Source organism: Podarcis erhardii, assembly GCF_964252035.2.
Source record: "Podarcis erhardii genome assembly, chromosome: 7".
Classification (NCBI taxonomy): domain Eukaryota; kingdom Metazoa; phylum Chordata; class Lepidosauria; order Squamata; family Lacertidae; genus Podarcis; species Podarcis erhardii.
The window spans coordinates 59,284,928-59,312,789 of NC_138511.1; the positions used below are offsets into that span (position 1 = coordinate 59,284,928).

The following is a 27,862-nucleotide window of genomic DNA, read 5'->3' on the forward strand; positions in this document are numbered from 1 at the left end:
TCCCCCAAGCAAGTTGCAATTTGGGAGCTTTCTGGGGCAGCACAACAACAGCTCTGACGCTAAGGAGAGATTGCAGGGAACCTAACACACAGTTCCGAATCAATTTTATCAAGTGAGTCTCTTGACGATTTTTCATAATCATCTGCACACTTCAATTTTATTTTATTTTATTTTATAAACTACTCCTGATCCCCCTTGCTAACAGAGCAGGGTCAGCAGGCAGTACCTCCCCTTTGGGGGCTGTGGGATTGTCTGGGGGGGGGGACACTAAGAGCCAAAAGGGTAGCAGGGGGCTCCTGCAGGTGTAAATGACTATCAGACTATCACAAGATCTGTTGACTGAATTAAACAAAATGGTTTTAATTGGATTTTGAATAAATGTGCAATTAATTGTGACTGCTTTGAATTTTATTGTGCTGTTATCTTCCTTTGTGGGTCATGCAAACTATTATGAATTATGTTTTTTAACAGCGTATGGTAAGGGGCACTGGGGATGAGTTTATGGAACCAAGAGGACGGTGGCCCAAAAAAGTTTGGGGACCACTAGTCTAAATCCTAATAGATCTTGCTGGGCTGCACAGTCAGGCCCAGTCACACCTTTCTGCCCCCCACCTCCCGAAGATCACCCATGCGGCTGTCTCTGCTCTGACAGTTTCTGAGCCGTCTCTGCCTGACAGCAAAGGTGATGGAGATTGCCACACCGCCTGCACATTGCAAAGCCCCTATAAAGCTGTGAAGGTTGGGGAAGTTGAGGCAGGGGCTGCCTCTCCCAGCCCTGCGTGGCATGTGTGTGTGAGTGTGCCAGCCACACAGTTCCTTCCTTCCTGAGAGACACTGTTGGGCAGATAACGCCTTTGGAGAAGCATTTTGCAATTACCTTGCTGAGAGGGCGAGAGAGAGGAGCGGAGTAACGGCAGTCCTTGAGCTGGGAAGCAGAATTTTGTGTGTTTCCCCCACTCTCTCTTTACAAACTTATTGAGGGGAGGCAGCACATTGGCAGGTGATTCCACTCCAATCTCCAGCGTCGCCATTTCCCAGAATGAACAGAGAGTCCATGGAAAATAAGCAGAGGTAAGTTCTGGGGATCCCAGATATTTTTTATTTTTTAATTGCTTGCCACTCAATGCATGGGGCCATGTGCTCAGTTGTGTCGTCAGATTATGACTGTGTTTTGCCCTGTCCAGGGTCTGCTGTGTTAGAAAATGTCGTCCTAAATATGTTCTGGGGCTCACAGGGCATTATTACCCCTTCTTCCTCTGTTAGGTGGTAGTTGTGTGTGCCAGTTGTGGGTGGGAATGCCCAGCCAAAGAAGAATGGCAAGCTGGCATTTTGGTGCTGGGTAATGCTGACATGTAGAGCTAAACATTGTACCAGGAGATAGTTGGAACTCTGCTCCAGATATGTGGGACACAGGACAGCTCTGCTTGTGATGGAAACGTCTCCAGAATGAAGTTGTGGGGTAGAGATCAGAAGAATGGTCTTGCTAGGTCACAGAACTGTCTAGTCCAGACCCCTCAGCACCCACAAGTAAGGCTTGAGGGGATGACCATTTCCCCCTTTGTCCCCCTTGTCTGGCATTAAGGCAGAGTGCCCCAGCACATGGAGGTTCCATTTAGACTCCATGGCTAATAGGGAACAAAAGTGGGATCTCCAACCAAATGTTGGGGTGTACCTCCTTTGCCCCCAAACAGGAGTTTGATTGCTGTTAAATCCTACGCTTGCATTATGTTGGGAACAGAGAGAGGCCAGTGCTGTATCTAGCGCTTGCTCGGGAACAGAAGAGGAGGAAAACACACAACTAGGAAAGACAAAAATGGCAGGAAAGCAGCAGGCATGCCCTGGACAGATCACTTATTCCCACCAGTGAAGGATTTTGCCAATGGGATGAGGGAGGAATCTATTCCGTTCTCACTTAAAGGCGAAGCTCCCTAATTCACCCTTTACGAAATGAAGCTGCCCTTTGAAATGGGCACTTCTCCGAATCTTGCAATGTCATTCTCCAGCCAAGTAATGTGTGCAAAAATGCATATTCTGGGATAAAATACATTGAAATGTATGTATCAGTGAAAATAACAGACAGAAATGCATGCTATAATAAGAAGATTTTTTTTTTATTTTTTTTTTGCAAGAATGTGTAGATTGGGGAAAACCATGTGCACATTAGGAGAAATTCACACTAAAGCGCTGGCGTATTTCCACGAGGACATTTTGTATTAAAAAAAACCCAAATCGCAAGCTGATGGGAAAACAAGACACTGAGATGAACCGAAACTGACTGACTTGTCCCTCTGTAGATGCCACCCACCCATGAAGGGAGCCAATGACTGCTCACAACATCAGCCACCATTCCAGAAACCAGCCACTTGTCATGGTTGTGGGGTACCCAAGCAATTAGGCCAATCAGACCTGGCATTAAAGAATGAGTGGTGGCCTGTGGGTTTTGCCTCTTTTGAAGTATGCAAGAGTTGTTATTTAAGAGTGGTGATCCTAGCCTACCGACCCACAGAACTACTAAGTATAGGGCCCTAACCCACGCACCAAGTCACAACTCAAATTTCTATCAGTCTCCCCTAGCTGTGAGCTAGCCTTATGCCTGTGAAGTTGCCACAACCCTGTGCCTTATCCTTGGCATTCAGACATGCATCTGTTGCTGGAAGAACTAGCCATTCATTCTGGTGGACCCATCACAGCAGCTGAGCTTGGGGCACTTTAGATTCTTCTTCTGAGTTCTATGACAGCATAATTTAGTTTTGCTACAAGCGTCAACACATACAGGTGTCGGGGATCTGACAATAGCAGGCTCAGAATGCGATGCCGGATTAGTGGGGTTGTTGTAGAAGTGTCCTTGGTTTTCTCCCAAAATGTTCAAACTACATATCTGCAAATAAACTAAATTGTGCAAAGCGCCTGATGCTCTCTATCATCTAAAGCTAATTAAATCCAGCAGCACAGTGCCTGGAACATTTCTCCACTCAAAGAAGTGAGGAGCTCAGAGCAGTTGTTTTTCTGCTATAACTAATGTAAAAAAGATAAATGGAGCAGAGAGTTGTAGACTTGAGGCATAGCATGACAATCCCTAATTTGCCTGTCAGCTCACCAGGGGTGGCCTTCAGAACTATCCCAATATCAGTGATTCATCTCATTGTTTTTGTCTAGCCTTTTTTCCCCCTTAGTTCTCACCAAGAAGGTGAGCATGTGTCTGGCCTCCTTCACCACCCCAGAAACGTCATTGGGGACCCACATAATTAAATGCCACACACACAAAATTCTGCATATAGTAAACTAGCAGGTCAGGAAGAAGCCTAGGCCAGAAGTCCTTCTCTCTGACAGACGGGGGGTTACAAATCTACAAGGCCTGCTTCAACCATAGGCATTAGTACCCTGCTTTCCATCCCAGGCTCAGCTTTGCAGCAGCAAGGGGGAATTCCTCTGAGAATGTGAAGAGTGCCTTTCCTTTGCTAACCAGACACAACCCTCCCACACCTGGGATTGAGAGACAAAGGTCACATCCATGCCATACATTTATAGCACACTTATACTAGTTTCACAGTCATTACTTTCCCCATCCTCAAAGAAACCTGAGAGCGGAAGTATTTAATGGGGCTGGGAATTGTACCTCTGTAAGGGGCATAGCTGTCAACGGTTCCCTTTTTTTAAGGGAAATTCCCTTATTCCAAATAGGATTCCTCATAAGAAAAGGGAAAAGTCGACAGCTATGGTAAGGGGTCCCCTAACAACTCTTAGCACCCTTAATAAATGGCATTTCCCAGGATTCTTTGGAGTAAGCCATGACTGTTAAAGTGGTATGAAGGTGCTATAAATGTGTGGTGCAGATGTGAATGTAAACTAGAGGCAATCTCCAAAAGAAATAAAAAAGGGTAGTGAAGAACATTAGCTCCCCACCAGGAAGGTGTGTGTGTGTTGCATTGGTTATGTAACACCTGCCTTTGATTCAGTTGACCAACAGCGAATCAACACCTGCCCCTTCTTACACAACAGCTCTGCTCTGGTGCTGATGCCGACACCTGAACCGGACTTGCAAACTGCCTTTCAGATTCAGTATTGATATCAAGGGTGGCGTAAAACAAGGCTGCGTTTTAGCCCCACTCTTACTTAATCGCTACATAAATGACATCGTTCAGGAGCTCTCTTCTCCCTTTCTGCACACACAGCTCGATTTCTGCAGATGGTGTGGCTCCTGTTTCATTCCCCCAAGTAGGTGTGAGATTATTATTTTCCAAATCTGGAACTTATGGCAATCAGGGAGGTTAATTTGCTCATTATGTTGACTAAATTGGTGGTGTGCATCAAAAGGCATACACAGCATAAGCGGTTGTATAATTGAACAGTGTTGCCCACTTAAGTACTCTGGCTTTATCTTTGCGAAAACTCTCTGTGGCGCATTTATTTTGAGGTGGTTAAAAATTCACCTGCCTGGTCATTGCAGGGCTAGAAAGACACTTTATTATACTTCAGACCACCATTCATTTGAATCAATAATAACAGTTTCTGCTGCTCAAACTGTATCCTGCTTGTTGTATAGTACAGCTATCTGGGGGCAGCTCTAGCAGAGATTAATTGGATAGCATCCAAAATAAGGCTGTGTACAAATAAGAATAAGAATAAGAATAAGAATAAGAATAAGAATAAGAATAAGAATAAGAATAAGAATAAGAATAAGAATAATCTATTATCTATACCCCGCCCATCTGATTGGGTTTTCCCAGCCACTCTGGGCGGCTTCCAACAAAGATTAAAAATACATTAAAATTAAAAATACATTAACATGACGTTAGCTGCAATCCCTGTTGTTACATGCCACCCCAATCTCCAAATAGTAAGAGGTTTCTATTGTCTGATTGACCTTCTGACAATTCTGGAAAGAAGATTCCTGCATTGGACTAGATTATCATCATGGTCCATTCTGATTTTATGTTGCTGCTGCTGCTGTTATTGTTGTTTTTAAAAAAAGAGGGACTAAAGAAAGCGTGGATAAGCCCTAAGTCCTACTCAGAAGAGACCCACTGAAATCAATGCACCCACGTTCATAAATTTCAAAGGCTCTACTCATGGTAGAACTGACATTGGTTACAACCCTCTGTAAGCATTTCAGTGCAAATTTATCCTGATATGCACAATTTTGTATGTAGTCTTGACTAATTTACACATTTGCAAGATTTTCTCCAAAAATAATGCAAGCTTATGCTGTTTTCACTAATGCAGGCATCTTTTTGCACACTTTCCCCTAATAAATGCATTTTGGTAAACATTGGCCAGTTGAAGAACTGCTTCACAAAATCTGGATAAGTGAAAAATTTGAAGTTTTCTCCTAAAATATGTATTTTTATACACATTGGCTGGAGAACTGCATCTATATTTATTTGCTTGTGGGGTGTTCATATGCCTTCTTGTTATTAATTTGTTCATCCAGGACTTTTCAGTACACTTCCCTAACGACACATACACAAAAACCTGTTTGGCTATATCTGGCTCTCTTTAATTGTAAACATGAGACTTGCTAGCACACAGAAACAACAACTTTTCTAACACGGTTGGATAAATGTCACTTCTTATGTCAATCTTAAGGATTAACAACACTTTGCAACTGCATTGTCTCATCACAGCCTCTGCGTCTTCTGTTCTTCCTGTGTCCCAAAGATGGGACACAGAACTTCTAAAGCCAGGTCATGGATATTTTTGGCATGCCTGAAACCGAATGCAGAGGGCACAGAGCAGCCCAGAACATTGCCTAGCAGGTGCTAATGCCTCATGATAATCCTCTTTGTGCAATGCAAAAGGTGGTGAAATTCTAACTGCGCACCTTCTTATTAGATGTGTCCCCTTCCTCCAGGGTAAATCCCACCTAGGTTTAGGACTGGCAGCATTTATTGCCAATCACGTGAGGTGAAAACATCCCCCTCCCCCGCCATAGTGTCATGAAGGGATTTCGAAGTTCTAAGTGCCTGAAAGTGTTTCTCTCTGGATTCCAGGTGATGCCAGAACCCTGAGCAACACCATGGCAAGCCCTAAGAAGCCCTGGTCCAGGGGGCAAATGATGCTGCTTCTGGGTTGCTCTGCCTGCTTCTTTCTGCTCCCAGGAGGTAGGTTGCCATTCTGCTGTCTAGATGGGGCCAATCTGGGGCATAATTGAACAACAGGTGATGTGCAGCTGATTCCCTTTTCTTTCTTTCTTTTTCATTTAATAGAATCATAGATTTTTCCTTACAGCAAAGTACAAAAAAAAGTTTAACTTTTTTTAAAAGGCCACAGGCTGCTTGACAACACAGCAATATAATAAACAATATACTGCATAAGTGCAGAATTATAAAATTGTAGAGTTGGAAGGGACCCCAAGTTCCTGTAATGCAGGAATCACACGTAAATATATAATCCAACCTCTCATTAAAAACCTCCAAGGCAAAAGAGTCCACCACTTTCCAAGGAAGTCGTACAAAAGATTAAAAAGGGGTACTTAAATAGAATTCATCATCATACTTAACAGTATAGAATAAACAGCTGTGTCAAAGTATTCACAATTGCATGTGCCACCAACCACAAACAGCTGTAGTAGTGCATTTTGCCACAGCTGCAGCAACAGGTGGATTTGTAAGGTTTGGTGAGAGCCATGTTGCTTTCCCAAGCCTATGCGTTGCATGGTGGTTAGAGCGTCAGACTAGGACCTGGGAGATCAGGGTTCCAGTCCCCATTCAGCCATGAATCTTTCCTGGTGACCTTGTGCTGGTCACTGCCTCTCTCAGCCTAACCTACCTCATGGGGTTGTTGTGAGGATAAGCCAGGGAGGAGGAGACCTACGTAAGCCGCCTTGAGATTCCTTGGAGCAAAGGTGGGATACAGATGGGATAAATCAATAAGTCTTTCTCTCCTTGCCCAGCAGGATCCTTGGCCTGCAGCAGCATCACCACAGACTCCCCAGTGGTTCTCTTGGGATCCACAGCAAGAGCTTCTTGCACCATCTGGAGAAGCTCCTGCCTCATCCGAGACGATGAAGAAATCCAGATGATGTGGAAACTGGACGAAGAGTTCCTGACAGGGACCCAGTACAGTTTACACAATGGGTTAGAGGTCTCCAACATCACCATCGGGCCCATCAATGAGACTGTGACCACTCTGAGCTGCTATGTAAAGAGGAAACAGAAGCCACAGATGATGAAGGTCATCCAGATTCGTGCAGGATGTAAGTGCACCCTGGTGCTGCAGAGCAAGGGACATGGGGCAGGAGGCATCTTTGATATACGTGGGCATTCATTTTAACAAAAGAATCAAGGTGGTTTACAATGATAAAAGCAGGAAAATCATGATCAGTGCAAAACTTCCAAAAAGCAACAGTAAAAGGAAATCCTCGTTAACAAGGGAATCCCGGGAAAGTCCACTGGGGTAAAACCTCTGCATTAAAAGGAGAACTACTTGAAAATGATTTACAGATGGTATTTAGCTCCAAGTAGGCTTGCTAAGATGTATAGGACTGAATCAGATGTGCTGGAGATGCAAAGACGTAGAGGGAACGTTCTTTCATATGTGGTGGGCTTGTAGAAGGGTAAAAGAGTGTTGGGAAATGATCCATAATAAATTGGAAAAAAATGTATAAAAGTATTTTCCCCTCCAAAAACCCAGAATCCTTCCTGTTGGGAATAATTCAGACTTAAATTCCCAGGTGTCATAAAAGGTTGTGTATGTATGCCACTCCTGCGGCCCATGTTCTGTTAGCCCAAAAATGGAAAACAAGCGAGGTCCCAACCAAAAAAGAATGGCAACTTAAGTTGACAGAATATGCGCAGCTTGCAGACTTAACATGTAGAATAAGCAAACAAGAAGAACATATGTTTAGAGAAAATTGGAAAACGTTTATTGAATTTATGGGAAATAACTGTGTACAGCTGAAAACGCTAGCAACATTAAGATAAATTCAACAGTGTAATTAAGTTTTGATGGATGCAATAATGGAATACTGAATGGTATAGTTTTTGTTAAATATGCAGGGATTTGTGATATGTAGAATGAACCATGGAAGTCATTGATATCTTAAGGATGTAAAAATGAGTACCGGTACTTTAAATTGTCATAGGGACGCGGGTGGCGCTGTGGGTTAAACCACAAAGCCTAGGACTTGCCAATCAGAAGGTCGACGGTTCAAATCCCCGCGACAGGGTGAGCTCCTGTTGCTCAGTCCCTGCTCCTGCCAACCTAGCAGTTCAAAAGCACGTCAAAGTGCTAGTAGATAAATAGGTACCACTCCGGCGGGAAGGTAAGCAGCGTTTCTGTGCGCTGCTCTGGTTCGCCAGAAGCGGCTTAGTCCTGCTGGCCACCAGCTCCCTCAGCCAATAAAGCAAGTTGAGAGCCGCAACCCCAGAGTCGGCCACGACTGGACCTAACGGTCAGGGGTCCCTTTACCCTTTACTTTACTTTAAATTGTAAAACAAAAAATTAACAAAAATTATTTAAAAAGAAGCAATGGGGGCCAAGAGTACCTCTCTTAGGAAGCTGACCCTAGATTAGGAGCAGCACAACCCCCCAAAGAGCCTGCGTCTTGTCTGGTGGTGAGTCTTTTGAAGTAGAACTAAGTGTTCATTGTCAGGAGGTAGGGACACTTCTTGAGCTATTCTAGTCCCAGAGTATTTAAGATTTAAAAAGTCAAAACCAGCACCTTTAATTGAACCCAGAAGCCAATTGGTAACAAGCCCGGCCCTACCAAGAGGCAGAGTGAGGTGGCAAACCCTGGTGAGTGGACAGTGGCGGTGAGGCATCAGAGATTAAAGTGGTATGTGCCCCCACAGTTTGCTGTCCACAGGTGGGGTGGCAGGCATTGTCCCATTGCTAGTGTTGAAGGAAGACTTGGCTGCCTGTCAGGTCAGCTTCAACATGTGGATCAGGCCCCTTTGCCTCAGGCAGCAAAAGATATTGGGCTGAGCCTGACTGGTAGCCTGTAAAGTTAGCAAAGGGTCTACTGTGATGTGATCCACTCTACCATCTCTCTAGTCAAAACTCAGGAAAGCAACCATATTCTTCTTGTGGAAACCATTGCAAATGAGACTGTAGCATATCCCAAGCAGATAGTTCCAGAGGATTTTAGTAAATGAGCCAAGCTGTATTCTTCAGGTGAAGGGAGAAATTACCAGGGTCCCTAACTGATCTGCCCTGGATGACAATTCCTTTCTGACAGAACCAGAATGAATATTAAAAAAATGGGGAACATTTATTATCTTTTACCAGCCAAGTTTTGCATTTTATTTTTCCCCATAGCATTCCAGTGCTTTAGATTTATTGGCATCTGTTGATTGCTATGTTTTTGGTAGGTATCAAATATGTAATTTTATAAACTGCCTCATCTCAAGTGCTGCTACTGGGAAAAGAAGTGTTTGTCTGAAATTCCATTGTATGTCCACTGTGAAATATCAGAGACAAATCTCAAACACAGAATTCAAATTTCATTGGGTGGCAGATGCAGATCTCAGTTCAGCCCCACTGAATGCAGGGATGCAATTCATTTCCTTCTCTTCTTCCGTCCCCCTTTCCCGCCATTCAGATCCTCCAGCACAACCCCAAAACCTCACCTGCGTTATGAATGTCACCACGAAGAACCTCACGTGCCGGTGGGACCCTGGGCAAGACAGCTTCCTCCCAGTCAGTGTGGCCTTGAAGGGATACCGGTAAGGAAATATAATTTTTTTAATAGTGTGGAGTGTGGGCAGTGGGGGAACTTTGTCTCCCACATTCTGACCCTGGCTTTGAACCTCTAGGCCAGTTGACAGATCATCTTATGGGAAATGCCAAAAGTTTGGGCTGGTGGCCAGACAATGAGAATGAAGATTGTAAAATCATACCCTCCAACATTTCTCTGATGAAAATAGGGACGTCTCATTCCATAATGATAATTTTACTATTTATACCTCACACATCTTATTGGGCTGCCCCAACCACTCTGGGCAGCTTCCAACATACAAGGTGTGACCAGAAAGTTTGGTGAATGGTCACAGAAATCAGACAGCGAGAAATACAGGCCTTCAGAGTAGACCCCCTCTGATACAATGCACTGTTGACAACATTCGTGGAACTGTTGGAAACTTCTGGAGAAGTCCTCTTCATACTGCTTTCAGTTCCCTCATCACAGCAACTTGGACATGTGAAATGTTGGAAAATCTGTGGCCTTTCGGTGCAGATTTCAGTTTCGCAAAAAGAAAGAAATCCAGTGGGGCCAGATCAGGAGAATATGGAGGGTGGGACAACTCAGTAACCTCAGTAACTATTTCACACGGAATATGCAATTCTTCCGGGACAAACACAGATCCCACATCAATAACTCACGAACTCTGTCAACATTTGCCGCTGTTCTGCTTGTCGATGGTCTGCCAGACGGAGGGTCATCTTCGATGGTTTGCTGCCCTTCACGAAAACACTTAAACCACTGTCTTTTGAGTTACAGCTTCATCGCCGTACACATTTGTAAGCATTTCATGGTTTTCCGATGCTGATTGTCTGTTCGAATATTTCTCGCTGATTTCTGTGACCATTCACATGGTCAAACCTTGTATATAAAAACATAATAAAACATTAAACTTTTTTTAAAAAATAAACCTTCCCTATACAGGATTGCCTTCAGACAGCTCAGGGGTCAAGTAACTCCATGCCCTCCAACATTTATCCAATGAAAATAGGGACATCCTAAGCAAAAGCAGGACATTCCGGGATCAAATCAGAAACCAGGGTGGCTTCTCTAAATCAGGGACATCCCTGGAAAATAGGGATACTTAGAGGGTCTGTAAAATTTGGCAGTTTTGTACCTCCTTGAACTGAGTCACCTAGCACGAGCACATTAAGGCACTGATTTGTGGAGTTCAGTGCCCCATTTCACCCACCCCTGCGCATGGTGGGACCACAGAGAAGTCAAAGGTACTTCCTCCTCTGGCAGCCACTGACTGACTGCTCTCTTGGTGTTCCAGGAACCAGGGGGTGTGTGAAGTCCCCACAGAGGCCGTCCCCGCAAGCTGCACCCCACTGCCTGGGCAGAACTCCTGCACCATCAGCCGAGAGAACCTCCTGCTCTACCACCCCATGATTTTCTGGCTGTCGGTGAACAACGCCCTGGGAGAAGTGGGCTCTGAGCCGCTGTGTGCAGACCCCATCGATTTAGGTGTGTGGAGGCAGAGGCAGCGGAGTCCGCCCTGACTTTGCATCTTTTTGCAGCACTTCTGCCTGAGGTGGGAAGTTTGGAAATGAAAGATGCAAATGCTAGCTGAGGCTTGCCATAGAAGAAAAGCCTGGCTAGATCAGACCTTCAAGATCAGACTTTAACACACACACCACTGCCCTTGCCTTAGCTTTTTGCCCTGCACTTCTCATTTCAGCCAAGTTGGACCCCCCAACCATCCACGCCATGCAGTCCATCCCCAAGGAGACTGACTGCATATCTGTCATGTGGGAAGCAGGGAGAGACAGCGAGCACATGCACCAGTTATGTGACCTGAGCTACCAGGCAGAGGGCAACCAGGAGTGGAAGCTGGTGAGTATTGCTATGTATTCAGTGGTTTGTGTTTGCCTGAGCTTGAGTCTGGACTAAGGATTCTGAGCCCCTGTATTCTGATTCGATACATGATGTCCAGTCACAGAACATTTCAGGATTTGGGCCTCTGCCATTGGCCCTTGAACTCTGAGTCGTGATTCACAGCTTGGAAGTTTAGACAGCCAATCACGTTGGGAGTGGGAGTGGCCCAGGCTTTCAGCAATGTATATAAGCAGTTGCTTTGCCCCTGTTTCCTAGTTATGTAGTTCAGTAAAGGTTCTTGCTGTTATTGCTGTGTCTTGCCTCATGGGAACCCACCTATACTTCAAGTATCTCTTCCGAACAGGGAGCCTGGAGATCAGAGCAGGCCTCCCCCTGCTGCGCACACACCCAGTTCCATTGCTGAAGGGGGTTCCTAGCTCTCATTCAAGGGCTGAAGGAGGTTCCTAGCTCTCATTCAAGAGCAGCTTTTTGATGCAAGAGAAAGCACACCCTCAACCCCCAGGACGTGCTTGGCTTTGCTGTTAACCCCTTGATGACTGTTTTATTTACTCATTTATTCCCATATTTACCAACCCGAAAGTGCAATAACAGGGTATTACTTCATACTGTATGCTAAGCAAACAAACCATAAATAATCAGAGAAGAAATGCTGGCACATCAATATAAATCAAGGCATATTTCCCAAGCTGACGTGGATGGTGGATGCTGAGCTTCTAAGAAGCATAGGAAATAAAGTCCCACCAGGTGACACAGAAGTATTCTGAATCCTTCAGCCTCCTGGAAACATGCAAATATATGAAGTCCATAAGTTCTTATACCAAAAAGACAAATGTAGATTTCTCAGGGTTTTCCACTGCTGGGCGCTTGGATCCTAGCTGCTGGTAGCATCCATGTCAAAAGTTCTTTGTGCAGCATGTTTTCATGTTGTCCCTCCACATATTCAATAATGATAGTTGTGGGGAGACCTGAACAGATGATTTAATAATTTTAGGTATTTCTTGATATGCTTGAGACCAGAATAATGACAAGATGGAAAAATACCTGTTCTCCTTCACTCCTGTCCTGTGTCACATCCATCATCCCTAAAACACACACACAGCACCTGGTCCCTTATCTTCACACTTCTTTCCCAGGCTGTTCCCTGGCAACCGGCAAGCCAGGGGCTCATCAGCCTCATGTTGGCTCTGCCAGCTTCTGTTGCTGCTTTTTCTTTTGCTCCAGTGGTAGCCCTGCTGTTCAAATATGCAAATATGCAACTGAGCTATTTTTCCTCCAGATCAGCTCACCCACAATTAGCTACGATTAGTCATCCTGCCAAGCACAGCCTGGTTTGGGGCTTGCAGTGGTCCAGTTCCCCTGTTACTGGAGCATCAAGGGTGCAAGTCACTCCTCTTTGCTGGTGCTCTCTCACCATACCTTACCAGTGATGTCTGAGGCAGCCTTTGCCAGTCAGATGCCCTCCAGATGTTCCAGACTACAACTCTCATCAACACTAGCCAAGGCAGCCATTCTGGACTGCAACCATCACCAGCCCAAGCCAATGGAGCCATTATGGACTATAATTCCCATCAGCCCAGCCAGCATGGCTGTGCTGGCCAAGGGCAAAGAGTTGGTGAAGGCTGGGCTCTGAACACAGGGGTCAAGGAGAAGTTCTATTTCATTCACATTGAAAGCCAAATCTATTAAATTTGCACTTTTTGAAACGATATAAGAACTTTGAAAATTGCACATATCCAGATTTTGTGATGCAGTTTTCCGATTGACCATTGTTTACCAAAATGCATTTATTTGGGGAAAGTGTTAATTACAAAGAATTTGGGGAAAGTGTTAATTACAAAGAATATATTAATGAAAACAACAAAGAAAAATGCTTTATTTTAGGGGAAAGTGCTTACAAAGTATGTACATTACTCAAAACTGCAGACAGAAAGTGTGTTTAGTAGGATAAATTTCCACTCTAACATAAGGTTACCAGGTTTTTTTCAATGAATCCAGGGACAATTCAACTTCAGCTGAAAGGGATGGATTTTGTCAGGGGACTGATTTGTAAATCTGGGGACTGTCCCTGGGAAACGGGGACATCTGGTAACCTTCCTCTAACACTTAAGGGTTTCCAAAAAGGATTTTTGTTAAGGCGCAGATTGCTGGAGAGCTGCATTCAGATTGGGAAAATGAGAAAGGGAGAGAAGTGAACCTGGCAGATCCTTCCATCCCTACACCCAAGGGGCCAATGGCACAGCAGCCTTGGACGATTGGCTGTTATTCTTTGTAGAATTGTAGAGGTGGAAGGGGCCCACCCAGTCCAAGCCCCTGCAATACAGGAATCACAGCTCATTCTCATTCTCGCTTTTCACCTCCCAGGTCCACAATATCACCAACCCCACCTGGGAAAGGCAGGAAGTGTGGCGTGTGCGGCACTGCGGCTTCCTCTTTGGGACCCTCTACCACTTCCAGATGCGCTGCCAGAGATTTGGTGGAGCCGGCTACTGGAGTGACTGGAGTCCAATGGTGAACTTCACCACCCATGAGAAAGGTGGGTGGAACGGAGGGGCAGTTTCTTCTGAAATCCTGTGGCCCTGTTGTCAAGAGGGATGCAGGGCAGGGGGCTAGTCCACAGCCCCTCCTAAGCTCTCAACTGGGAAGCTCATCCAAATAAGAAACCAGGGGTTCCTCTGTTCCCTGTGCTATTGAAGGGTTTTGAGTTGAGTGAGGAGGAGTTGCTGGGAGGCAGCCTCAGAACCGATCCGGCCTCAAACCATGGAGGGAAAGAGTTTATCTGCCCATGCTTTCATACAGCTGTTCTGTTCAAGAGCAGTTTCAAAAATAAAAGGACCGCCAAGATACCTCCAGCAACAACCATTGAAAAACAACAGGCTACCTTTTTTCGTTTGGGCTGACGGAAACAAAATGGAAGTCAGGGGTGCCATGAAAGGCAGCGCCCAGGAAAGGATCACTTTCCACCACATGTGTAAAAAAAACCCAGCCACCCACACAAGGCAGTTCAGTGTACCCACAGTCAGGTAACTTGCAATTTTGTATTATTGTTGTTATTATTAACAATAATCTCCTTTTTTCAGATCAGTACTCAAGGCACAAATTAAAACAACACAGATAAAATACGGAAGGCTAAAAACATACAATAGATAAGAGTTTAATTACTTTCGAATCATTATCTTCCGTATGTTTTTAGACTTCCGTATTTTATCTGTGTTGTTTTAATTTATGCCTTGAGTACTGATCTGACAAAAGGGCAGGATGTTATTATTAATAATAACAATAATTAATAGAATTAAGACAATATAAAAAAACAGCTCTGTTAAAATACAGATAATAAAACAGCATAGCAGTATTAAAAGCTATTGAAAAAGAGTCAGTTCCCAAAGGCCTATTGGAATAAAAAGGTCTTCAGCTGCCGGTAGAAGGACTACAAGGAGCCAATCTAGCGTCTCTAAGGAAGGAGTTTGAGAGTCTGGGAGCAGCCACCAAGAAGCCCCTCTCCCACATCCCCACCAAGTGTGCCTATGATGGTGTTGGGACTAAGAGAAAGGTCTTCCCCAAAGATCACAGAACCCAGGGAAGGTTTGTATGGGAGAATAGGGTCCTTCAGACAGCCTGGGCCTATACTGAATTTTCTTCCCATGGATGGGAAATTCCAAATTTAGCGGTGGTGGGAGTGTGGGCTGCCAGTTTAATGAGGATACGGTGTGGCCCCTACCACAACAAAAACAAGAGAGACACAAGCAACTTCAAATTCACATTAAACTCCAGTGTAGATGGACCCAAAGTCTCTTTTTCTCTTCCAGCGCCTTCAGGAGAGCTTGATGCCTGGTGGAAAGTGAAGACCAGGGAGGCAGAGGCAAGAACGGAAGTGCAGCTGTTGTGGAAGGTGAGGGGCGGGGGACTACATTGCAGACCTCAAGGCCAACCAACCTCCCGCAACCTGGTGCCTTCCAGATGTTTTGGACTACAACTCACATCAGCTCCAATCTGACCATTCCAAAACATCTGGAGGGCACCAGCTTGTGCAAGGGAAGAAGCCCTCATGAGATCTGTGTCTTGCAGTCTTAGGAGGCATCATCATAAGGTGCAAGAGGCTAATCCAGGGTCTTCTGCTCCCTCCCATGTTGGATATAATGTGCACTTTTGATTCACTCGTTAAGCAAGCAACCCCTTACAGTAAAGTGGGCAATCAAGAAATGTTGGGAGATTCAGGTCAGGTCAGATAAATGAAAGGACTTCGTCACGCAGCTAAACATAGTTAAACTATGCAACTCGCTGCCACAGGATGCAGTGATGGCCACCAAATTTAATGGCTTTAAAAGAGGATTAGACTAATTCATGGAGGAGGGGGCTGTCGGTGGTTATTAGCCATGATGACTCTGCTCTGCCTCCACAGCTGGAGGCAGCAATGCTTCTGAATACTGGAAACCACAGGAGGAGAGAGGGCTCTTGTGCTTGAATCCTGCTTGCGAGTTTCCCACTGTGGCATCTGGCTGGCCACTGTGAAAAAAAGATTCTGGACTAGATGGGCCATGGGCCTGATCCAGCAGGCTCTTCTTATGTTCTTCTGTTCTTATTGTGCAGCCAATGAAACCCAATGAGGCCCATGGGAAAATCTTGGGTTACATGGCCACCCTCAGCACCCGGCGGCACAGCGGGGAGCCATCACCACTGTGCAACACCTCTGAGACATGCTGCACTTTCTCACTTCCACTTGGAACCCAGAAGATTTATCTCATGGCCTACAACGCTAAAGGCTCATCTCAGCCCACTGAAGTCTACTTGTCTGAGAAGAAAGGTAGGAGCCTCCTCAACCTGGGGACAGCTCTCCTGCAAGGAGTCACTTTTACACACCTTTTTCAATACATTCACTGTCTTAAGAATATGAGCGTATTCCCTGCCAGCTGCAGGATTTTTGGGTTTCCCTCTCCACAAGTCTTGGGGCTTGGTTTTTCTGTGTGCCACAGTTTTCTGGGGTTTTTTCCCATCCTGGATATTCATCTCTGTTCTACTGCTTGTCATCCACACTAATGGATGCAACTTGACCGAGGGTATCAGGGTGGGTGCGCAAGCCCCTCACCTCAAGGACTCCTCTCTCTCTCTCCCTCTCTCCATTCGTTATCTTCTCTTTGGAGAACACACACAGGTATTTCCGTACCTATCCAAAGATTTTCCAAAGATAGGTACAGGATGGGAGAAATGGGCAAAAGGGGGTTGTGCTTTGGATTTTTAGGATTTTAAAAAAGCTTATACTGAGGTCTTGCACAGGTCTTTCACGACTAAGGCACAGCAATGATAAAGAGGCCAATTGCCATCTCCAAGCACACATATGTACTGTGTGGAGATCGTATAGAATTGTAGAATTGTAGAGTTGGAAGGGAGCCAAAGGGTCATTTAGTCTAACCTTCTGCAACGCAGGAGTCACAACTGACAGATAGCCATCCAACCGCTGCTTAAAACCTCCAACAAAGGACAGTCCGCTGCCTTTCTGACCATGAGAGCCGTTTGAAAGTGGAACAAGCTACCTCAAGAGTTAGAATCACAGAATCGTAGAATTGTAAAGTCAAATGGGATCTGATAATCATCTGGTCCAACCCCCTGCCATTTCAGGAATCACAGCTGAGGAATCCCTGACGTCCAACCTCTGCTTAAAATCCTCCAGTGAAGGAGAGTCCACCACCTTCCGAGGGAGTCTTCTTTCACTGGAGGCTTTTAAGCAGAGGTTGGGTGGCCATCTGTCAGAGGTTCTTAAGCTGTGATTCTGACCCTTGGGGTCATTTTCATCACTCTATGATTCCCCCCACCCCATCACCAGTTTGCCTTCCTATGCTCTCTTGCCTATAATTCTAACCATCTCCCCTGCATCTTCTGATACTGTCCGTAGGTCAACCCGTGCCCAAGTTCCAGGCCTCCCCTCACAACGAGACAAGCATCTGGGTGCACTGGGATCCCCCAGCGACACCAGCCAGGGGCTACATCATTGAGTGGCGCAGCATGACCTCGGCGGAAGACCCATCCGATGGCACCCACGGTCACAACAACATGCGATGGACCAAAGTGCAGAGTGGCACCATCACACGTGCTCTGATCCAAGGTGAGAGGGAGAGAGAGGGCTGGAGCCCTTTCATCCATTGGAAGAGCCGCTTGGGAGACAGAAGAGGGATGCCCGTTAGTGGGGTAGGAGAGCTGAGAGTCCCTCCACACTCTTTTCTGTGAAATGGGTACATATCATCCTAGATGTTTGCACCAGGCGTCCTATTGGGAAGACCCAGTTTTCTGAGTGCATGTTCTGGAAGTTGGGCAATAGGGGCAGTACAGGATTCCTTTTGGTGTACCGACCTCCCCGCTGCACCAAGGATTCCCTGCCCGAGCTGCTTCAGGTCGTGGCGGATGTTCTCCTGGAGACACCTAGCTTGGTCGTCCTAGGGGATTTTAACATCCATGCCGACACGACCTTACAAGGGGCCGCTCGGGACTTCGTGGAAAGCATGGCCTCCATGGGGCTGTCCCTGAATAAGTCTGGCCCAACCCATAGCCGCGGACATGCCTTGGACCTGGTGTTTACCTCTACGGATGTTGGTGATCTGACACTAAGTAAAAGCGAAACGAAAGAAGTGCCATGGTCAGATCACTTCCTGGTGCAACTGGACTTCTCCGCGACCCATCCCCTCTGCAGGGAGGTGGGACCGATTCGGATGGTCCGCCCCCGCCACTTAATGGATCCAAATGGTTTCCAGAGAGTGGTTGGGGATGCTTTATCCCATGTTGATGGCCTTTCAGCCGATTCCCTGGTGGCCCGCTGGAATGTGGAGTTAACCAGGGCTATTGACTGTTTGGCTCCGAAGCGCCCTCTCCGATTGCATGAAGCCCGGAGAGCCCCGTGGTTTTCCACGGATCTGAGGGCAATGAAACAATCGTTGAGACGGCTAGAGCGCCGGTGGCGGATAACTCATTCTGAATCTGACCGGACACGGGTTAGAGCTCAACGTCGAGCCTACCAAGTGGCGATAGCGACGGCGAAGAAGACTTTCTTCACCGCCTCTATTGCATCTGCAGAAAACAGCAGCAGGAGACTCTTTCAGGTGGTTCGCAATTTAGCGGAACCACCTGTAACATCGGGGCCCAGTACGGGCCACATGTTCTCCTGCAATGATTTTGCAAATTTTTTTGCAGATAAAATCGCTCAGATTCGGGAAGAAGTAGACTCCACCGTGGGAGCAGGGCCGGGGCGGGAGAGTGCTAGAGTCCTGTCTGGTCAAGTTGTGTGGGATCAATTTCAATCTGTTACCTCCGAGGATGTGGACAGGCTGCTTGGACGAGTGAAGCCAACCACCTGTCTCCTGGATCCTTGCCCATCCTGGCTTATAAAAGCTAGCCGGGAAGGACTGGGCGATGGGCTTCGTGGGGTGGTGAATGCTTCCCTCCGTGAGGGAGCCTTCCCAGACCCGCTGAAAGAGGCGGTTATTAAACCGCTTCTTAAAAAACCATCTTTAGATGCGGCCACGATGGCCAATTATCGCCCAGTCTCAAACCTCCCATTCTTGGGCAAGGTGATTGAGCGAGTGGTTGCTGAACAACTCCAGGCACGCCTGGAAGAAGCGGACCATTTGGATCCCTTCCAGTCGGGATTCAGGCCTCATCATGGGACTGAAACTGCCTTGGTCGCACTGGTTGATGATCTCCGGCGGGCTAGGGACAAAGGTGAGAGCTGTTTCCTAGTTCTGCTGGATCTCTCAGCGGCGTTTGATACCATCGACCATGACATCCTTCTGGACCGTCTTGAGGGGCTGGGAGCTGGGGGCACTGTCATACAGTGGTTCCGCTCCTTCCTCCTGGGCCGTGTTCAGAAAGTGGTGGTGGGGGATGAGTGTTCAGACCCCTGGCCGCTCACTTGTGGGGTGCCTCAGGGTTCTGTCCTCTCCCCCATGCTTTTCAACATCTACATGCAGCCGCTGGGAGCGATCATCAGGAGGTTTGGGCTGGGTGTTCATCAGTATGCAGATGATACCCAGCTCTACCTCTCTTTTAAATCAGAACCAGTGAAGGCAGTAAAGGTCCTGTGTGAGTGTCTGGAGGCGGTTGGAGGATGGATGGCGGCTAACAGATTGAGGTTGAATCCTGACAAGACAGAAGTACTGTTTTTGGGGGACAGGAGGCGGGCAGGTGTGGAGGATTCCCTGGTCCTGAATGCGGTAACTGTGCCCCTGAAGGACCAGGTGCGCAGCCTGGGAGTCATTTTGGACTCACAGCTGTCCATGGAGGCACAGGTCAAATCTGTATCCAGGGCAGCTGTTTACCAGCTCCATCTGGTACGTAGGCTGAGACCCTATCTGCCTGCGGACTGTCTCGCCAGAGTGGTACATGCTCTGGTTATCTCCCGCTTGGACTACTGCAATGCGCTCTACGTGGGGCTACCTTTGAAGGTGACCCGGAAACTACAACTAATACAGAATGCGGCAGCTAGACTGGTGACTGGGAGCGGCCGCCGAGACCATATAACACCGGTCTTGAAAGACCTACATTGGCTCCCAGTACGTTTCCGAGCACAATTCAAAGTGTTGGTGCTGACCTTTAAAGCCCTAAATGGCCTCAGTCCAGTATATCTGAAGGAGCGTCTCCTCCCCCATCGTTCTGCCCGGACACTGAGGTCCAGCTCCGAGGGCCTTCTGGCGGTTCCCTCACTGCGAGAGGCCAAGTTGCAGGGAACCAGGCAGAGGGCCTTCTCGGTGGTGGCGCCCGCCCTGTGGAATGCCCTCCCATCGGATGTCAAGGCGATGGACAACTACCTGACATTCAGAAGACATCTGAAGGCAGCCCTGTTCAGGGAAGTTTTTAATATGTGACATTTTAGTGTATTTTTTATCTCTGTTGGAAGCCGCCCAGAGTGGCTGGGGAAACCCAGCCAGATGGGCGGGGTACAAATAATAAATTATTATTATTATTATTATTATTATAGATTGTTCTTCAGGCCCAGTGACAAGCTCACCTTCTGATCTTCTGGCTCCCATTCTCACATCCACGGACAACCTTCCCCTTCTCTCTTTCAGAAAACGTGAAACCTTTTCAACGCTACAACATCTCCATCTACCCACTCTACAGGGACAGAGTGGGGATGCCCCAGTGTTTGGAAGTTTACACCAGGCAGAAAGGTATGGCCTCCCCCTGCTTCTGCTCAGCTGCCATCATCTGGGGATGCGCAGTTTTATTTAGATGCATAAAACTATCTTCCTTCCAACAAAACTGTCTTCGTTCAGCATCTTGGGAACCATCCAGACTGAAGTGGGTGGTTGCAGGGGGGAGGTTCTTTTCTGCAGCTTCTAACTGATTCAATAATAGTGCATTAGTGGTGGATTTATGTTGGACCATCCACACGCCATTCTGCTTTATTAGTTGTGCTGCAGAGCTTCACCAGTGTTACCATATTGTTGCTGTCTGGAGGCAGAGGGGAACTCTTGTGCTATTGTGCAGCAAAAGCAAGACAAACCCTGATATGCACTGATTGGAAACAAAGCAGTAAGTCTGCCCCAAAGAGTATTGGAATCGCTTATAACTGCCCTGATACCATCATGAGAACACACAAATGAATCATAGCAAAGACATCTCTGGATGGTCCCCTTGGAGGATTCCCGCCCCCGCCCCCCAAGATATTCATGCCCCACAACTTAATTTCCAAAATTATAAATTCCCATGCTAGTATTTGAGTTAACCCTAAACCTTTTTGGATGCCACTTCCTCTGATTGGGTTAGGGGGTGCTTGTGGATGTACAGTGGTGCTGGAAAGATACTCTGCACATGTTCAGGAACTATCTTTCTGAGATGTAGAACTAAGAGCAGCTTCCAGGGATGACTGCTAGCAAGCCTTGGTCCAGATTGCCTTTCTCAGGGTGGATTCACACCATGTGATTAAAGCACACCCAGTGTGCCTTTAAAGTGCCTAACCCCTCCCCCCAAAATCCTGGGAACTGGAGTCTCACAGAGCTGGGACTCCAACTACCATTCCCAGGATTCTTTGGGGAAAGCCATGTGCTTCAAAACTATGCTGTGAATCTGCCCTAATAAAACCCATCAGTCCCCCTGCAGCCTCCTGGTGAGCCTGGTTTGCTGCTTGCAATAATAATAACCCACCTTTTCTCCTTCTGCAGCTCCATCTGACACCCCCAAACTCCACCCAGGGAGTATCAGTAAGTCCACAGCTCAGCTTCACTGGGAACCCATCCCGGTTGAAAAGCGGCATGGCTTCATCACCAACTACACCATTTTCTGGAACGGCACCAACGAGGACCTGAAAAGTGAGTCACACCCATACATTCAGCCCCTCCCACTTGTGTCACTTCATATCCTCCCAGCAAAGGGTGGGAGGACCCTAAATTGCCAGGCCAGTGGACAAGGAGAGCTCAAGTTGGGCTGGAAGAAGGGATCTGCATTGCTGCACAGATGGCTGGGTGTCTAACTTCACCTCTGGTCAACAGGCCTGGAGGTGCAGTGGATTTCTTCAACAGCCCCACCATTATGATGTTTAAGACAACTTTACCTGGGGCTTATCCACACCCACCTGTCCTCTGCTCTTTCTAGGCATGCTCTGCATTTTAAAGCTCCATGTCCGAAGGCCCCTGTTTTTTTGTTTTTGTTCTGGAGCTACTACTGTTTGCTCCGATTGAGTGCTAAAGAGCAGGTTTTTGAGGGAAAGCTCTCGGGGGCAGGGGATGCTCAGACACAGAACTTTTAAACACAGGCCTGTGCCTGGAATGAGTGGGGCAAGATATAAGTGTGGATAATTCCTTGGTCATAGCAGCAGCCTCTGGAAAACCCACAGAAGTGGAGTCCACCAGCCTAAAAATGACCCAGGCTTATACCGAGGCTTTCCCTTACCTTAGCTTTATGCATGCGTAGAAATTAAGTCACGTTGGGCTCATGCACACTTCTGTTTCTTTCTAGTCATGTATTTGATAGGTTCTGTTTTTGTTTTGTTTTGTTGTCCTGCCACTTTCCTCAGAAAAGCCCACTGTTTACTGCTCAGTTGGAACAAACGTCGATTGGGTTTGTTGCAGATCGGCGTTCGTTCTGATTCAGCAATAAACGGTGGGTTTTCATGGGGAAAGCAGTGAAACAAAAAAAAGAAACCTCTTGGACCCATGGCTAGAAATCTCCAGACAAATGGAAGAAATTGCGGGGGAAACAGAAGTGTGGGTGAACCAGTTCTTGGAGGAAAAGTGTACCTGCATCGTGAGAGCTGGATGTCTGATTCAGTGAAGAACAGGGTGCCTACTTACTATCAGGCTATGTACCTCAAGAGTGAGATTTTCCTGCACAATCTCGACACATTATACAGTCCGAGGAAGCAGATTCTCCTCACTACATCCTTTCACAATCTCTTCTATACCTTTCTATATCCCTTCACATGTAGGTTGCCTATCAAAGCATATACAGTGCTATAACTTCTACTGAATAGGGTTTTGTATAGTTTCTAAAACCTACTGGGCCAGAACAACATGAGTCATGTTGGTAAAATTTACGGTGACACCAGCTTTCATAGGTTAGACTAGGGGCCACATTGTCCGAAGCGTTGCCAGGTGGCCTTTTGTGAAATCCACCCACCCTCTGGCCTCAGAGCCCCCTGCCTCAGCTACACTTTCACCCTGGGGGGGGGGCTAAACATGACTGCCTTTTTCCTAGGTGCTGTCGTGAACTCTTCAGTCGACACCTTCACCATCGTGGGTCTCTGGCCTTCCAGAATGTACAGGGTGCACATCATGGCCTCAACAGTGGGTGGGAGCACCAACGGTACCATCCTTACGTTCTATACCAAGGCGATTGGTAAGGAGAACCATAGGACGGAGGGTGGGGCTGGGTTCATGGGGGCGGTGGGCTGTCCCCATGCTCTGCCTCCACACTTGGGGGTAGCAATGCTTCTGAATACCAGTTGCTGGAAACCCCAGGAGGAGAGAGTGCCACATGTGAACTGGCTGCATTATAACGATCTGGCAGGCAAGCAGCCTGATAAGCAGCAAGGACTCTCTGTCAGTTTTATGTAAGTTTATTTACAAGAAAAACACATCCAGAACACAGCTTCCCACCTGCTATCATTAACAGTAGTTGATCAGTCTGAATCATTGTCCCTTCCCCAACAGAAAGAATGCCAAAATCCTACCTATCTTCTCCTTCCCTTCCATTGTTCTCTGAGCTTCTCCAGTCTCCTAGTACGGGGACTGAATGGCTGGCCTGTCTCCTCCCCACTCCCAGAAGACACAGCCCCAGACTCTGGCTTATCTGCTGGTTGCCTGGCAATGCTCTGGCCACCTTCCAACTCTTCCTCTCCTTGGGAGCTAACAGCATCTTCCCTGGGAAGGAGTGGGGCCAGACTGCCCTTTCTGGACTCTGACAACCAGCTCTTATTTGCAGAGTTGGCCCCCTGCTCACTTAGCTCAATTTCTGAGGCTGACTCTTCTGCTGCACTCGGGGGGAGCACATTCCTGACATGCATTGTGGCTCACATTGCAAGGCTGAACAAGCCCAAGTGCACCCCATCCTCCTCTCTCTCCTCCAGCCCCAAATGCGGAAGGTCCTCTTAACATGCCACCACTATCACCTGGGCTTACTCCTCTGTGATCTCTCTCTTCCAGATGACATGGACCTCCCCTTTGTCTACATGCTGATTGGGCTCCTCTTGCTTGCAATTATTGTCCTGGTCATCTGTTTTCAGAAGAGCAAGAGGTGAGTGTTGGGAAGAGCTGCAGAACTCATCCTGCTTGTCATCTCTGAGAGCAGATGAGGAAACAGAGTTGTTGCCCAGAGGGCCTCAGATAGGAAGTGAGATATTTGCAGGAGGAGGAAAGGAAGAGACCAGGGCTTGGCATGTAAGTAGGGAAGAAGCAGGGAATGAGCATGAAAGCAAAGGACAAGGAGAAAGAATGAGGCGGGACTCAGAGTAGGGAGGGAAGGATCAGTCAATTTCACTTATTTAGGTTTCTCATTTTCCCAATCTTAAGTTCAGTTCTCCACATTTTGCAGCAATTTGCAATTTTAAAAAATCCTCATTAAAATTCATCAGCATTTTAATATGAATTTCTCCTAACAAACATATTTTATATACTGTACTCTTTTGACTGACGTACACATTTGTGCAAAAATATAATGCAGTTGTGTATGTTAATTTCACTAATATATTCATTTTTGTGCGAGCTTTTTATGTACTTTTGTGAACATTGTTTGAGTGGATAACTACATCACAAAATTCAGATAAGTGTGGATTTCAAAGGATGGAGATTTCCTATGCAATTGATGTTGCTCTCCTATTTGGATTTCAAAGCATAGCGAATATCAGGATTTAGGGAGGAGAAAGTGTGGGACAGTAGTAGTTGGAGAGGGTGGGACAATGGGGAATTAAAGGCGGAGCAATAAGCTGGGCCCTTAGTGGTTGAATGGGAATCAGGCTGACTCAGCGAAAGCAATAACATCCTGCCTTTTGTGGGATGTCCAGTCAGCCTAAACACTTACCTCCTGGGATGTTGACTCTCACCAGATATCTCTCTCTCACGTGACCCACAGGATGAAAACCCAGTTCTGGCCCAGCGTCCCTGACCCAGCCAACAGCAGCCTTGGCAAATGGGCACCAGCCATCCTGCAAGAGGTAAATGTAGTGTGGGGGGTGGAATCTCTTGGGCTTGGCCTGCTGCCCCTCCTATTCCTCCCCTACCTGCGTAGGCCTTTCGGAATACTGACCCACATTTTACACACATCTCACCTGCAGTGTGAGTCATGGGCAGGTGGCACGGCTGGGAACATGGGCAGCCCCTCTGTCCTGACCCACCCTGAGTTCTGCACATCACAAGCCCCACATCATGTAGTAGCCACAGCTAGGTATCAGCACATACTGACCCCAAAGGTCAGCAGCCACAGACCAGGGATGTTTAAGGACATGGGCCTCAGCTGTGCTTTGTTCGTCTTAGGTCAGCCTTTGCCACCCTCCTGTCTTCAAGCCAAATTCGACCACAACTTCCATCAGCTGCAGCCATCACTGGCACCAGCACCAGCACCATATGGCTATGCTGATGGGAGTGGAGGTCCAAAGTGTCCAGAGGGCACCAGGTTGGAGACAACTGGTCCAGATGAATACATGGATGAATCCAAGATTATTGGAGTTTTCTAGCTATGAGGACCAACACTGCAAAGCCTTCATGTTCAGAGATCATCTGATTCTGAGGCCTCACCGGAATTGGTTATTCCACCTCAAGGGATGATGGGCCTTTCCTCTCACCCAACAGGGAGGTGACCTGTACTGTAGCCATTAGCTGTTAACTTGACCTACTGCCTTCTTTCCCAGGAGATCCTCCAGGCTCCAAAGTCGTGCGAGCTCAGCCCTGTTGTTGTTTCGGCCATCTTGGTGATTGAAGCGGATGAGAAGAAATGCCTTTCCTGTGGTAAGGGGGAGCCTGCTAAGGCCCTGGAGGATGGGTCAATGACAGCCTCCTTGGAATCTTATGTGGCTGATGCTGAGACCACTTTGCTAACCGGTGACCCAGCGCCAGCCTCTTACGTGAACAGCCCAGAGTCTGTCCAGTACGCAAAGGTGTTTGTGGACAGCTACTGCAGCCAACAGAAGGCCTCGCCCAGTTTCTACACGCGCTCCAACTCTACGCAGCCCCTCCTAAGCGACAGGACACCAAGCCCAAAGCCCTACGAGAACCTGTGGTTTCACAGCGACCATCCAAACAGAGAGCTTGACTACAGTTGTCAGGAGGATGCCGTTTTCCTGGACAGGGCCCTGTTAGATTTCCCATTGCTCCAGGGCCTCAAAATTGATGGGGATGAAGACCTGAGCAACTTCCGAAAACTGTAGAACCTGACTGACAGGGAGAGCATCAAACTGGAGCTGCTTGTGGCTTCTTGCATTCTTCTTCTCCTCCTTCACTGGAGGAAGCACTGAATTATTCCAGCCAAACATTCAGCCACCTAGATTTTGTGTCACCCTAGAGAGTCTAAGAAAGTGGAGCGGATGTTGGGGTGGCATTTCCTGAGTGATGCCTTTTGCTCCCCTTTAGGGGAAGGGGTGTATCTCAGTGGAAGAACATCTGCTTTGCATGCAGAAGGTCAGTATAAGGCAGCTTCCTCCATTTCGAACCAAGAAGAGACAGAACTGCAAGGAGCCCTGCCTTGGGTTCTTTCCCCTTTCCATAACTGTGGCCCCCTATTCAACCCCTGCTGATGACCTCGTGCTGTCCCCTGCTGCTGTGACCCTGGACCTGCATGGACAACCCACCTCCCACCTCAAGTCTACCAAGCACCTGCAAATGGAGACTCCCTTCTCTTCCTCTGCGGCTCAGAAAAACAGGGGCAGCCCATACCTAAAGGCAAACTCCCTGAGCTGGCCCCATTTCTGGGGACATCTGCCTCTGCGGTACAAAGGTGTTGTGAAAGAAGGAGCAGCCGTGGAGAAGCTGCAGAAAGCACAGTGCCAGCTGATGAGAGCCACAATCCAGAACCTCCCAAGGTGGGGAGGAGGGAAAGGAAGAGGCATGAGAAAAAGAGCAGCCTGAGAAACTTAGAATCATCATGAAGTTGCTCCTTTCTCATTTCATCAGTCAGCTTTGTTTGCTAAAAGCCATCGCAGTCGTCACAAAAATGCAAAAGGTCAGGCCAGGGTACATGCCAGCATAAAGTCGTATTGTGCAAAGGAAATACTGTGTTGCTCCTTCTGTAGCAGGAAACAAGGGTGCCCACAAAATGTCATTTTTTGCCTGAAAGGGTTTGGAGGGGAAACCAAGGAGCAGCTTGGAGAACTGAGAAGGGGAAACGGGTTTTTCCCTGTTTAGCACAGCCTGAGCAGGAAGTCAAAGGGGATGAATGTTCCCAGAAGTAGGGTTGGGAACGCCAGTTTTCTTCAACGTGTTTACACCCACTGCTGCTGTTTATTTATCATGTATATGGAACATTGCAAATTAAAAGTGCTCCACAGTTCTCCTTGTGTTTGTCATCGTTGTAATTCTTGCACTCTCCCCCTCCCGCAACACCCGTCAGGCAGAGATTGCAGACAAGAATTGGCTGCAGCCCCTACCCCATCTTTGTTGGGTGGAAACTCAGCACATGATCCCTAAAGAACTTCCTAGGAACTTTGGAAGATGCGGGTCTCATAGTTCTGTTGCAATCTGTGGTGGTGAACCAGAGGGTAGGGAGCAGGGGGAGCATCATCTACTGTATTATTTTCTAGCTTCCCCCTTCATATTCTGCCAGTGCATCTGCAAACCAACCCAAGCAGTTGCTCGGGGCAGCTGCATTTTTCAGGGCCCCAATGAAGAAGAGTGGAATCAAAGTGTGCTCCACTTCAGGGCACTTTGCAAGGTCACAGAA

General features: G+C 47.2%; 1 protein-coding gene across 4 annotated transcripts; it reads left to right on the top strand.

Annotated features, from left to right (window-relative positions):
• Positions 1-27,472, top strand: CSF3R (colony stimulating factor 3 receptor). 4 transcript variants are annotated; one of them, XM_081872422.1, is made up of 17 exons: positions 1-112; positions 981-1,071; positions 5,991-6,101; positions 6,893-7,195; positions 9,542-9,665; positions 10,956-11,146; positions 11,361-11,515; positions 13,880-14,051; positions 15,322-15,404; positions 16,103-16,316; positions 17,403-17,612; positions 20,566-20,667; positions 21,661-21,807; positions 23,192-23,332; positions 24,139-24,229; positions 25,064-25,145; positions 25,839-27,472. In XM_081872422.1, the coding sequence occupies exons 3-17, from the start codon at positions 6,017-6,019 to the stop codon at positions 26,352-26,354; spliced, it is 2,616 nt and encodes an 871-aa protein (XP_081728548.1). In that variant the 5' UTR covers positions 1-112; positions 981-1,071; positions 5,991-6,016; the 3' UTR covers positions 26,355-27,472. The 4 variants fall into 4 exon arrangements, with proteins under 4 accessions (XP_081728548.1, XP_081728547.1, XP_081728550.1 ...); XM_081872421.1 differs by lacking the exon at positions 1-112 and having other exon boundaries at positions 550-1,071; XM_081872424.1 differs by lacking the exon at positions 1-112 and having other exon boundaries at positions 550-1,071; positions 6,896-7,195.
• Positions 27,473-27,862: the final 390 nt, after the last annotated feature.

Bases quoted from the DNA above. Each gene is read 5' to 3' on its own strand.
- CSF3R (XM_081872422.1), top strand. From the start codon at position 6,017: ATGGCAAGCCCTAAGAAGCCCTGGTCCAGGGGGCAAATGATGCTGCTT. The intron at 7,196-9,541 runs GTAAGTGCACCC...CCCGCCATTCAG, and splicing joins CATCCAGATTCGTGCAGGAT to ATCCTCCAGCACAACCCCAA. The intron at 14,052-15,321 runs GTGGGTGGAACG...TTTCTCTTCCAG, and splicing joins CTTCACCACCCATGAGAAAG to CGCCTTCAGGAGAGCTTGAT.